The sequence below is a fragment of the Suillus fuscotomentosus genome (assembly GCF_016647785.1).
Source record: "Suillus fuscotomentosus strain FC203 chromosome Unknown F5891scaffold_25, whole genome shotgun sequence".
NCBI classification, from domain to species: domain Eukaryota; kingdom Fungi; phylum Basidiomycota; class Agaricomycetes; order Boletales; family Suillaceae; genus Suillus; species Suillus fuscotomentosus.
This window is the reverse complement of record NW_024539537.1, coordinates 75,791-88,604: the sequence shown is the minus strand read 5'-3', so window position 1 is coordinate 88,604 and position 12,814 is coordinate 75,791. Positions and strand designations below refer to the sequence as shown.

Genomic DNA, 12,814 nt, shown 5'->3' with positions numbered 1-12,814 from the left:
AACAAACTTGATGTCGCGTTGTATCATGACCTGTTATACTAATCATCCTGAGGTTCATCCAGCCATGTTCGCTACTACGCTTGGATTTTGCACATGATTACACTCAGCACTCATCGATCATGTCGAGTCATATTCGAAGTGATGTTCAGATCATCGTGTGGACTTACTGACTTCTGATGGTATGAATATCAACGTTTACGGTGTCAGTGCGATGTCCATACCTTTTGCTCGTTCTCACTTTGAACATGCTTAGAGTGTAGCCTCCTCGCCAAGCTTCGGTGTGATCCTGCTTGGCTAAGGATCACATGTTTTAGTGTACCGTCAAAGACGACCAAGAGAAAAAAAATCGACAATACCGGGATTAATCGGACAAGCACAGTCGGGGAGTGGCGGCTTGCCCGCCGCTACGATAAGGTTCGAGGCGGAAACTGACCACCTGACGGCTGACTGTGATTTTCGGAACGGAATTGGCGTTCGCCCGGTCAACTGCAACCAAATTCCTCTGATTCACTGTCCTGGGACCTGAACTCTGGCACCTATGGGTCTTGCTCCTTTCCTTCCTACGCATAGTACGCGCATTTTTCGACGATGCCAGGATCTGACATCCTTCCGGTTATATATAAGACATCATGCGACGCAGCCTGAGTCTGGTGCACTCCAGCGGAAGAAAGTATGGGTATCTGCAGATGCTGCTGTGCAAGATGTGAAGTCTGGGGACATTGTCCTGAGTGGAGGTATGTCCGCGTCATTGTAGTTAGATTGGAGTTGACGCTATTTCATTCAATGTCAGGGTTCGGTTTGTGTGGTACTCCTGGTAAGTTCGTTGCCCACTAGTTCTAAAGAAGGATGTCTTATAATCGCCCCATAGAGACTTTGATCACTGCTCTTTCACGACGAACGGGCGTGCACGGTTTAACTGCTGTATCCAACAATGCTGGTTCAAGTGATTTGGGTCTGGGTAAGCAGTTCAGTTTCCCGTGCCCAATAGTGGAATCTCACCAATTATAATGGACTAGTCAAGCTAATGAAAAGCGGGCAACTTGACAAGCTCATAATATCATATCTTGGCGGGTGTGTGCTACTTCTGCATGTAAGCTCGTGTGCTCATTGCGCGCTCAGAAACAAATACCTTGAGCGGATGTACCTCGATGGAAAGATGTCCCTCGAACTGGTCCCGCAAGGTACCCTCGTTGAACGGATGCGTGCACACGGCGCAGGCATTCCCGCCTTCTTCACACCCACAGGTGCTTCCACGACCGTTGAAACTGGCGGGATTCCCATCAGATTTAAAGCGGGCGGCTTCAAAGAAGGTATTTTGATACCGGGAAACAAAAAGGAATACAGAGACTTCAATGGAAAGCGGTATATCATGGAGCCTGCCATCGCCGGCGACGTCGCATTCATCCATGCCTGGAAGGCAGACGAGGCAGGCAACCTCATGTTCCGACATGTCGCAAACAATTACAATAACGCCATGGCAAGGAATGCGCAGTTAGTTATCGCAGAGGTAAGTATAGTGCGGTATTTATTTAGCATAAAGCTTATCGCGCTTCTAGGCAGAGGAGATTGTCCCTATTGGCTCATTGCCGCCAAACGCTGTCCACGTCCCAGGAATATTTGTTGACCGTGTTGTGCAGGCCACTGAGCCAAAAGGGTTTGATATAATTGCCACTGCTCCGCCACCCGGAACTACAGGTGGCCCCTCACCTGAGGAACTCCTGGAAAAGAGCACACGGCGCAGAATAGCAAAGCGCGCAGCACAAGAACTCAGAGATGGCTTTTACGTAAACCTTGGTGTTGGCATTCCCACCCTCGTTACGGAGTATCTCCGGCCGGGCATCAAGATCTGGCTGCAAAGTGAGAACGGCATTCTGGGAATGGGTCCGTTCCCCACCGAAGACCAAGTCGATCTGTGGGTATCGCTGGATATGTGTTCCAATGATGTTGGTGCTGATAGTAAGCTAATAGTGACATAACCAATGCTGGAAAGGAGACGGTCACTTTGCTGCCGGGCGCTTCGGTCTTTGGTGAGTGACGTCAGGACACCAGTAAGAGGCGCGTGTTGATGTGCTGTACATAGATTCGACTGATTCGTTCGGTATGATCCGGGGAGGCCACATGGATGTCGCCATCCTTGGTGTATGTTTCATCTTGGTTGGTTGTAGGAATTTTTTGTGATCGAACATTTTTCCAGGCTATGCAAGTATCCCAGGCCGGCGACATTGCAAACTTCATGATTCCAGGCAAGCTTGTGAAGGGCATGTGATTCAGCATCACATCCGTATCTAGACTCATGTGACACCTGCAGGGATTGGCGGAGCCATGGACCTGGTATCAAATCCTGACAAGACGAAGGTCATTGTGGCCATGGAACACTGTGCAAAAGATGGAGGTCCAAAGATCATGCAGGAATGCTCGTTGCCACTGACTGGTGCACGGGCGGTCGGCCAAATTATTACCGAACTTGCTGTGTTTGATGTTGACCGGTCTGGTGGCAACTTGACGCTCGTTGAAGTGGCCAAGGGTGTGACGGTGGAGGAGGTACAAGCGAAGACAGCCTGCGACTTCAAGGTCTCTGACAACCTTGGGCAGATGTAAGTGTAAGTTCCTATTGATGGTATGTATATAAATACATGGATCAGTAGGCTTGCTTGATTTCCACCCTTGATATCTGATGATATCAATCACACGTTAATTCCGTCCTTCACGGGCATTCCAAGCCTTTGATACACGTACGGTTGTATTTTACATATATTTGGGATGATTGCTGTATTAAAATAAGAGGCCGTCCGTCGCTTCGCATTGCACAGTCAAAGATATATTTTACACAGAAAGTCTGAGGTGGCATATTACTTACACATGTGACAGAAATAGACGCGAAAATCTATTTCCCAAATGTGAGGGTTAGCAACTGTCTTACAACAAACATCACTTGGGTCGACTGTCAACGGTGTGTCTTGGTGGCGACGACGAACAATGAATTGGTTCGCTTCACTGTTCTCGACTGACCGTAAACAATCTGTACGACGAGGACAAGCCATGTCGACAACACAAGAGGCCTTCTCACTCCCAACTTCGTCATCGGGTCATGGGCGACATCCAGACGCTTTCAACCCAGCGGCTCTTCAGACACCAGGACCAGTCAGTCCAACATATACATATCCACCGCAATCCCCAATCTCTTCATACAGTTATGTACCGACTTCGTTCGTCCACTCTTACTTTGTTTTCAATTCAATCAACTGACTTCCGCTAATCTCCAGCTTTCGCTCACGACCAACTTCACTCCTTCCTCTTCATCACACACCCTTCGTAGATTCAATGACACAACCGCCGCCTTACCCTCCATTAGAACATACCTGGAATCGCCTAAAACTATGGCTGGCTCGTGAATACCCAGAACTAGGCGATACTCTCAACTACGGAATTCTTCCACAGGACCTCGCACAAATTGAGATGCAATTTGGTTTTGCGCTACCGCAGGCAGTAAGGGAGTCGTATCTTGTCGTGGACGGACAAGAAGCAGAATCATCAGCGGGCTGCTCAGATGGTCTCTTTTTTGGCCTCTCGTTACTCCCCCTCGAAGCTGTCCTCGAAGAATGGCGGTTTTGGCGCGAAGTCGATGATGACCCTCAGACAGGAAGCAATTCACGTCTGCGCGATATCATGCGGTCCATACCTGATGGCTATGTGCGGAAAGAATACTCGCAGCGTGGTTGGATCCCACTCGTCGTAGATAAGGCAGGCAACTATATCGGCATTGACCTCAACCCTGATAAGGGTGGCGCCGTGGGTCAGGTAATCGTCTTTGGACGTGAATTTGACACGAAAATAGTGCTTTGGCATGGCGATGGACCTGGTGGGTGGGCGCGGTGGCTCGCAAATTTCGTCGATGAATTAGAGAGCGGTGAGGGCTTTGAGCTGGGACAGGGAGGAGAGAGCGAAGGCAGTGAGGATGGCCTAGGGTATGAGGCATACTTCTTTGATGGAAGCGGGCGGGGGCAAGGCGACGGTGGTGGGGAGGCCGGATCGGGAGGACTGCGGCTCACCGGAGAGTATAGAGGGTTGAATCCAATGGAGGCATGGGCTGACCGGAGCGTTAAGAAATGGTATGAATCAGGTTTGATCCACGGATCTCCATCATTGGATGAGAAGAAGGGCAAGGTATCCATCATTGCTCTTATCGGTGAAGTCTGCGGTTAACGTATTGATTATAGGCACGGGAGAGACATGGTCTAGGTGTTTTGAACCTCGCTGACTCCGATGCAATTGTTCCTATACCCGTCTTTACGGACTTGAAGCTCACAGAAGAGCCTACCGATGTTATACCACAGCCACCGCCACCCTTTCCCGCTATCTCCATCACAAAACCCCCAGCTCCGTTACCCGTAGACTTGCCGACTGTCAACGATGTCGTCCCTCTCCCATCGCCACCAGATTCACAGCGCTCGTCTAACGAAGATCTTGAAGCGGGTCGTGGGCTCGACATGCAGGCAATACCAACAGACGTGGTAATCGTTAGAGTTCCTCCTAGACAATCTCCTGCGAAAGCAGAGACTCTTGTCAAACAAGTCATCTCTATGGCAGACAACGTGCATATAGAGACGCCACCCCCTTCGGTGGATAACGTCACCGACCTCCTTGCTGACTCTGCTCCTGCTATGGATGCAGTTCCACTGCAACCCTCGACCCCCACCAATGCAGTGGTAGAACTAGAGGTTTCTGTATCATCAGAGTCCATTGTTACTTCGCGGCTGTCGCAAGAGGGTGCTCAAGAACCTAGCACGACTATTCGGTTAATCGGCGGTGGAGGCTCCTCTGGCGTTGTAGATGCCAACCCCGCAGACGATGCTATTTCCGACCCAGCAGCAAATGCTATATCCGCGACTTCTTCAGGACCGGATGGCTCTCCTTCGAAGAAGGGCAAAATCCACGAGAAGAGCAAGTCGAGCCTGTCGTCGCTAAAGAAGATCGTTAACATTGGCGAGGGCAAGCGGAAAAAGAACTCGAGCAGTAACATCAAAGAGACGATATGACCGCCACACGACTTACATACCACGGATTCGCATTTTTGACTTGTTTGACGGACATAGTTTGCTTAATGCTTATGTTCACGACAGCTGCGCGAGTGTGTTGTTTGAGTTCTATTACTACTTTTTGTTACTACTACTCTGACTTTACTCCTTATACTCCACTCGTTGCATTACATTGCAATTTTTTGTCTGATATACCCATACGTAACTACAAATCATTATCAGCGTTGCTCTGTGATTTCAGCTAATGTAATTTTCCTGGAGACTCATACATAGGCCGGTCGTCGTCAGTTTGTGATCTTGTACTACATATAGGCACTTGTGGGCGACATCACGTGACAACTTACCGACGTGTTGTTGAGAATCAGGATGGAGGATCTGCCTTTTCTGTCTTTATATTTCGAACGCGTTGGTTTGGGGTTTTGAATTCTTCTTGGTTCTGCGCTGTCGTCGCAGAAATGCACTCGCTTTTCTATGTCTTATTCCATCCGCTAAACACGCTCAACTTATGGCTCGAAGACGATCCGAATGCCAGCATCGTCGATGTATTATACCTCTTCACCACGTTTTCAGCATTTGGTATATGGCTGGTGTTTGACAGATACCAGAAAGCGGTCAACAGCGCAGTGCCTTTCCACCATCCTGCTCCAGAGGTGCGTGTTTTCATATTTTTCCTACGGAGATAAAACTCATTCCTTTTGTTGACAGGCGGCAGACCCCAGCTGGGACTCTCGTGTGATACCCAATGCCAACCTACGCTCGCATCTCCAGATGCCCGACCTCCTTCCTCTCCAATTTGGAGGAGGTGGACGCGAATATATTACGTGTTTTGACCCCGCTAACAACCTGCACCTCACTTCCGCTCTCGCGGATGATGCACGATCAATCGAGGCTAAGATCAAACGCGCGAAAAATGCACAGGTTAAGTGGTGCGAGACGTCATTTGGCGAGCGGAGACGCGTCATGCGCAGCTTACTGAAGTGGCTCGTGGAGAACCAGGAGTTATGTGCGCGGATCGCGTGCCGCGACTCAGGAAAGACAAGTAAGTTGTTTTGGTTTCGTTTTCTGCCGTTATCGAGATAATTCCTTGTAGTGATTGACGCGGCTTTGGGCGAGATATTGTCGACGTGCTCAAAGCTAGAGTGGTTGATTAACCATGGCGAACGCGCTCTTCGAACGGAAACAAGATATTCGAATTTGATGATGAGTTACAAGAAATCACAGGTCATTTACGAGCCGAAAGGTGTGGTGGCTGCTATCGTATCATGGAACTACCGTTGGTGTTTCTTTAGTGACGTAATTGATAAAGCGGCTGATCTGATCGTAGCTCTTCATAATGCTTGGTCACCAATTGTCGCATCTATTTTTGCCGGAAACGCCATCGTACTTAAGGCATCTGAACATGTTATTTGGTCTACGGAATGGTTTGTTGGCGCTATTCACAAGTGCCTAGAGGTTCTCGGATACGACGCTGATATCGTGCAGGTATGGGTAGTGTTGATTTCGTATCACAATGCTAACCAAATTTCAGACTGTTTGCTGTTGGCCTGATCAGGCTGAAGCATTGACCAAGTCACCTCTTATTAAGCACATTACCTTTATTGGCTCAGAGGAAATCGGAAGAAAGGTGAACAGAACGCTGGCTATTTGTATTGTTTTTAAATTGTCCACAGGTCGCCATGGCTGCCACTGAACACCTGACGCCCGTTACTCTCGAGCTTGGTGGAAAGGACCCTGCTATCATTCTACCAGACACGGACCTCCAGAAATGGTCTAGTATCTGGATGCGTGGTATATTGTGAGTGTTACGCATATTTACTCGACACCTTCCCAACTGACTGATGTGCCAGTCAAAATTCAGGTCAGAACTGCATCGGTATTGAGCGTCTCATTGTGCACTCTAAACAATACGATGAATTATTCGATATCTTGACGGAGCGCGTCGCTAAGTTGCGCTTTGGGTCTGTGTTGGCGCCTACTCGCGAGGGCTACATCAACACCGTGGATTGTGGTTCTATGATCAGCAATGATAGATTTAATGTGCTTGAGGAGCTAGTATTCCAGGCGCAGGAAGATGGCGCAAGAGTCGATATCGGCGGGAAAGAGCTTTTGCATACGTCGTGCCAGGGAAAATCATTCTTCCAGGCAACGGTGGTAGGTGATGCCAAACCCAGCTCGCGAATTGCACAGGTGGAATGTAGGTGTTGTTGTGTTATATGTTTCGAGTTGCTGACATTGATGTCGTACCATGAAGTGTTTGCCCCAATTGCGCTGCTCATTCGTTATGATGATATTGATGATGCAATCACTATCGCGAATGGAACGCGGTACGGACTTGGCGCCAGCGTCTTTGGACCTCATCAAGACCTGTGTATTGAAGTCGCAAAGGAGCTTCATTGTGGTATGGTATCTGTCAATGACTTTGGGGTGTACTATGTGAGCTGGTTTTGCCTCGATGTTGATTTACTGCAATGCTGATATGCTACTTTTAGCTCAAGTAAGCAGTATGTTAATATCCAGAATGCGGTAACTAACTTTCCCCACAGCCAAGATCTGCCATTTGGAGGTACTAAATCTAGTGGATACGGACGGTTCGGTGGCAGTGAAGGGCTTCGTTCACTGACGAACCCTAAAGCAATTGTCACCGACCGCTGGCCATCGTTTGTGCAAACCACTATACCCAAAGTGCTGGACTATCCCATACGCTCACTCGTGCGGAGCTGGTATGTCCCTTTCCTGTGGTTTACGTTATCTTTGTTTTGATCGGTGTTGTGAACAGGGACTTCGTCCATGGTTTGACTATGCTGTTATACGCTGATGGATATCGTGCGCGGTTCAATGGGTTGTTGCAACTTACGAAAGCTCGCCGATGATCTATGGAAGTATTGCTATGCTCCGTACACCGGGCACTGAATTGTATTTTTTTGCGGGGTAGCAGTCTACGTAACTTATGGGCCTGACTCCGTAAGAGAATCCCACCAGCAGCTTGCATCGCTGTCTAGTGAGATTCCATGATTGAGTTCAGCTCCACTGCAGACTGATTCTAATGGTTGGTATTGTAGAGGAATATAATGCACAATGCGATATGTGGGTGACTCGCGCTTGGTGGGATTCGTCGGCCAGAATACCGCGGAGATTTTAAGCGTATATGGCAAGCGATTCTCGTTCCGAAACGTTATGGTTCTTCACCCACGTGTAGTTTCAACCGTATTCTGTAGCGGTCCTTTGATTGGTTTCTCTGCTCGTAAGAGTATTATATGAACTTTTTCAAACACCTTGGATTGGTGAGGCACGTTTGGGAAAAACGTCATGATAACATAATAACAAAGGAGCCGTGCATATACGTGATGGGAGTTTGATGGGAATTGTCAACCTTTTCATTTATAAATTACATCCGAGGCAAGTACTAGTGCGTGACCTTACCGTCAGTACCAACGGCAGCGTCGCTGTTTCTACAAACCCTCCAGACTCTAGTGTGTAACATCTTACTTTCACTCATCCTCGGGTTTATTGTACTTCTGGAAACGAACAGGTAACGAAACCTATCCCGAAACCGGTGTCAAGGTGCCTGTCAGGCCCGGGTACAACTGACGGTGCTCGGTTCCAAATTTCCTTCATAACCGCCTTCGATGGCTCGCCAACAAGAGTATTTCTTTTCATTTGGACCTTCATTTATGCAAAGAATGCGAACTCTTGCAGACCTTGCGCTAAGGCGATTCGGAATGTGCGTACTCTCTGTAATCATTTTGGCTTCGAATTTGACGCCGAGGGAATCAAGACATTGCGCAACACATCAAATTCGTCTCATCCTGATCTCGGCGATTGTTATCACATCCTTGTCGTACCCTGCACTTGCCATGTACTGGTCGACTCCATCTTACTCCCGCTTTGATTCCACATCAAATGCACTGGATTCGTTCCTCGCTGCTCATGCGGCATATGACGGCTACACACATAGCGATGTACATCAACTTTGGGACGGAAACGCCAACCTCCAAGTACGAGACGACTTCCTCACACGAGCACGTTGTGGAAGTGACCGTACACTTCGTGTTGAACGCATTCTCATCGATACAGCTGACGGAGCAGGGGCACTTTCCCTACAGACTTTGCTTTACACCCTCCAACTAGAAAAGCGGATTCTCCGAGGACTTCTGAATCATGGGGTCTCTTGCAACAACCTGAACTTGCGTCACTGTTTTGTTATCAGCCCTCTTTCCTTTTGGGAGCACGACGAGGAACGTTTGCGTAGTGATAGGAACATCTCCCTAACAGCCACTCGTTCAAACGGTGTCACCGTTGCAGGTATGCATGTTACACCGCCAATGGTCCTTGCAGGACGCGACTCCACACAACGTAATTCTGCGACCCCTGACTCTGCAATGTTCCTGGCACTTACCTATGTATTCCCTGAGACGGATTGTTTGAGGAGTGCCGGGCATCATTCTTGGCTACAAATTATCAAGAACTCGACACAGGAGAACCCAGAAAGTGCACAAATATTTGCAGTGACTGCGGAACCGAAGCTAATCGCATTGGAGGTATGTACATTACTATTCGTGGCTTATGTGTGAATCCTAAATGTTTGCAGTACAATCATAGCCTATCCATGACTACGGGAACTTCATCCATTTCAACATTCTTATACCTCGCGTATGGTGCATTTTTTGTATATGTTTCGTGGTCAATGAAGCGCATGAACGGTGTGCACAACCGTATCGGTCTCACTTTCACGGCACTCGTTGAGATTGCGGCAAGTACAATCACCAGTCTGAGTGTATGTGCATTGCTACGGTTTAAAGTGACCATGGTTCCCTGGTAACGCTCTATATCCTGTCTTGTCATACAAGCACTTACCATAAACAGGAGTCTTCTTCCTATCGTTATCATCTTCATTGGTGCAGAAAATATGTTTAATCTCGTGGATGCGGTGACCCGCACATCTATCACACTCCCTGTCAAAGAGCGCATCGCTGAGGGACTAAGCCGTGCTGGAACTTCTAATACACTCAAAGTTGTGTCCTATAACTCTATTCTGGGCGTTATCGCCTTTTCCTCTGCTGGCGCAATCAGGCAATTTTGCACCTTTGCAGTGGTAGTCCTCGTTGCACATTGGTTCCTTGCGCATACATTCTTCTTGGCAGTACTCAGTATTGATATACAAAGGCTGGAGGTGAGTCCACCAGAGCTTGCATACGTGGGTTGGTGCTGAAGTAGATGAGTTCAGCTTAATCAACTGCTGAGGCAAGACCCAAGCTTAGCGCCAGCTGCGTCTGCTTCGACTCGTGACGCCTCGCTGGAGAAAAATGCATCTAACTGGCAGCGGGCCACGCTCAATGCGAAGGAATCACTCAAAGGCCGCGCATTGACAAATATAAGCCTGTTACTAGTATGTATGAGTTTGAGCTCAGTATGTCTATGTGTTCATAGCCTCTCTAGCTCCTTGCAATCACCGCAACACTGTATATTATGACAAGACCTGCTACTCGTGAAAGCGAGGCAGGATTCATCATTCCTTCCACCGTTCAGCAACGCATACAAGCAGCTCACCGTCGCCCAGATTCGCAAGATCCCGCCTGGCGTATTTGGAAGACGCTCAATCCCGACGAAGAGCCACTAGTTCATCTCCGTCTTGAGGTCCCGACCATTATCGCGTTCCAGCCTGATACAGGGGCAGACCATGGTTATGGATACGCCCCTGTGCCTGCACGTTCCATCAACCTCGTTTTCTGGTTGTTAAAGTTCGTCGTGTTGCCAATTAGCGTAACGATCGCCACGCTTTATGGACTGCTACTATACCTGCTGAAAGATGCCGAACTTCTTGAGGCACAGCGGAATCGTGCAGAGGCTGATGCACCATCCCCCAAGGGTGAAAAGCCACTCAATGGAGAAGCCTCTTTCAAGACACTACCGCGTGCTTTTGCAACCGATGTCGAGCTGCTTGCATCAAGCAAGGATTGCGAAGTGATAGCTGCAGTTGGATTACAGAATGAGCTTACCATATGGCACTTCAACGACCCGAACCCTGTATTCATTGATACAAGCGACGTTTTGCTGAGTACAAGCAGTACATCGTTTTCGCAGGAGCGAATATGTACAATCGCCTTAGATGACGCAGGAGAGTATTGTGCTATAGGGACAACACATGGCATGATTGGGATATGGTTCATGGCGGGGAGGAGTGCAAGACCATATGCGACCCTTGCGCCGCCCTCGATCTCGGCAGGGGTTAGGGAAATGCATTTCGCGCCACCGCTCCAATCGGTGTTGAAGCAGAAGAACGGGCCCCAATCTCGCCCATGTACACCTCCTCCAGGTCCTCCTCAACCAGAGCCCCTCATTGTCGTGTATGAGAATGGAGTCATTACCCAATGGGTCATGGAGGACCACACGTCGGCGTCATTCATCTCTCCAATGTCGTCTGAGCCTGTCTTGCAGAGCCGTCTTCTACGTGTTCGCTCAGATGACCGGATACTGGCGGGATTTGTGTTGGCAGATGGAACCCTGGAGCTACTCGGCGTATGCGAAGCTCGGAGTGCTGTGCCAATCCGCTGTGCGCTGCAATCAGGCAACTCGACGGACCGTGTCAGCAAGGTGGATGCGTGTAAAGTCAAGTTAGATGGCAGAGATCATATAATTATTGGCATCGTTTCAGAAGCTGGCGTTATTTCCCTGTGGGATGCCGGGTCCTCCGAATGCATCTTCATCCTGGAGGAGAATCATGGCGCTATCGACCAACTGCGGATATCGAACTCTCGTGTCGTGAATTGCCAGTTCTGTGGCGAACCGCCCATGGACAGCTTTATGGTTTCTGTCTCAATTGGGCATCACGTGATTTTCTATAAAGTTTACATCACATCGCAGGGAAGGAGATGTACGTGCCCTCGAAACAATCCACAACAGTCGGCCATCTTAGAGCTGGCTACGGGCCGGCGCTCACGGAGTAGCAGTATAGTCTCAACTATAGGACCATCCTCAGTCACATCCACACGGAGGTTATCCTCTGCTAGTACTGCCTCCGCGCCAGACACCTCAGCATTTCCTGTTTCTGGCCACGGGATTCTTTCCCGCAGAGCCTCGGAAAAGGGGCTCCGTCGCCTCTCGGAGAGCTACGTGATACCCTATCTACCAGATGAGGATGACGAAGGTCATTCCATCCCCACCGAACCACCAATAGTGTCACGTCCGTCAACATGGTCTAACGTCGCCGTTCTAAGAGCGGGCGAGGCAACATGCGATCGTGGGGGCTGGGACATCTCAGGCGAAAAAATAATAGGCGTTCGCCGCATATCCCGAGCTCACACAAAAAGCTCATTCCAGCTTCTACCTTCATTGACATCGCGTGGACTAACATCTGCGGTTCTGGACCGGTGGGAGGTCTGGTTGTTCGATACTGGTGTCTCAAAGACACGAACTGCTGCTATGTCAAGCCTAACCGACGAACTCCCTCTTTCTCTCCGTCGGTCCTTCCTTTCTTCTATGTATCTCAGCCAGCCACCCTCGCCGACTGCGGTGCCAGAAGAGTGCCCCCGCATTCCATTCACGAGAGTGTCGCCCTTCCTTGCTATCCGCGGAGCTGCGATGGCGGGCTTTGGGAATACTGTTGGGCTCTTCCTTGTTTCATGATATTTATTGCGTATGGATATCTTTACCTGGTGCATTTGTTCGCTATCGAAGTGTAATCTGTCTTATTTACCGTAGCTCTTGTTGTGATAGGATCCAGCTGGGTCTTGTATAATATTGTACTTGTTTGAATAATCATGAACGTCTGACGGGCAACT

The 12,814-nt window shown here is 49.0% G+C and overlaps 4 protein-coding genes across 4 annotated transcripts; all 4 read left to right on the top strand.

Annotated features, from left to right (window-relative positions):
- The first annotated feature begins 40 nt into the window (after positions 1 to 40).
- On the top strand, positions 41 to 2,887 carry F5891DRAFT_1031509 (uncharacterized protein). The gene is made up of 11 exons (XM_041361617.1): positions 41 to 202; positions 254 to 734; positions 791 to 814; positions 869 to 958; positions 1,017 to 1,071; positions 1,120 to 1,507; positions 1,557 to 1,912; positions 1,969 to 2,027; positions 2,081 to 2,139; positions 2,195 to 2,258; positions 2,309 to 2,887. Exons 2-11 carry the CDS (start codon positions 539 to 541, stop codon positions 2,596 to 2,598), a joined length of 1,581 nt encoding a protein of 526 aa, XP_041226293.1. The 5' UTR covers positions 41 to 202; positions 254 to 538; the 3' UTR covers positions 2,599 to 2,887.
- A 69-nt stretch (positions 2,888 to 2,956) lies between these two features.
- Positions 2,957 to 5,302, top strand: F5891DRAFT_1031499 (uncharacterized protein). Its single transcript, XM_041361616.1, has 3 exons — positions 2,957 to 3,206; positions 3,264 to 4,164; positions 4,218 to 5,302. The coding sequence occupies exons 1-3, from the start codon at positions 2,977 to 2,979 to the stop codon at positions 5,034 to 5,036; spliced, it is 1,950 nt and encodes a 649-aa protein (XP_041226292.1). The 5' UTR covers positions 2,957 to 2,976; the 3' UTR covers positions 5,037 to 5,302.
- A 118-nt stretch (positions 5,303 to 5,420) lies between these two features.
- F5891DRAFT_1145216 (Aldehyde/histidinol dehydrogenase) lies at positions 5,421 to 8,278 on the top strand. Its single transcript, XM_041364996.1, has 11 exons — positions 5,421 to 5,686; positions 5,742 to 6,075; positions 6,127 to 6,309; positions 6,361 to 6,518; positions 6,565 to 6,660; positions 6,707 to 6,831; positions 6,884 to 7,230; positions 7,288 to 7,469; positions 7,526 to 7,530; positions 7,580 to 7,756; positions 7,813 to 8,278. Exons 1-11 carry the CDS (start codon positions 5,492 to 5,494, stop codon positions 7,904 to 7,906), a joined length of 1,896 nt encoding a protein of 631 aa, XP_041226291.1. The 5' UTR covers positions 5,421 to 5,491; the 3' UTR covers positions 7,907 to 8,278.
- A 48-nt stretch (positions 8,279 to 8,326) lies between these two features.
- On the top strand, positions 8,327 to 12,812 carry F5891DRAFT_1031495 (sterol-sensing domain of SREBP cleavage-activation-domain-containing protein). Its single transcript, XM_041361615.1, has 6 exons — positions 8,327 to 8,757; positions 8,812 to 9,574; positions 9,625 to 9,851; positions 9,900 to 10,206; positions 10,261 to 10,422; positions 10,473 to 12,812. The coding sequence occupies exons 1-6, from the start codon at positions 8,663 to 8,665 to the stop codon at positions 12,657 to 12,659; spliced, it is 3,741 nt and encodes a 1,246-aa protein (XP_041226290.1). The 5' UTR covers positions 8,327 to 8,662; the 3' UTR covers positions 12,660 to 12,812.
- The last annotated feature ends 2 nt before the right edge of the window (positions 12,813 to 12,814 follow it).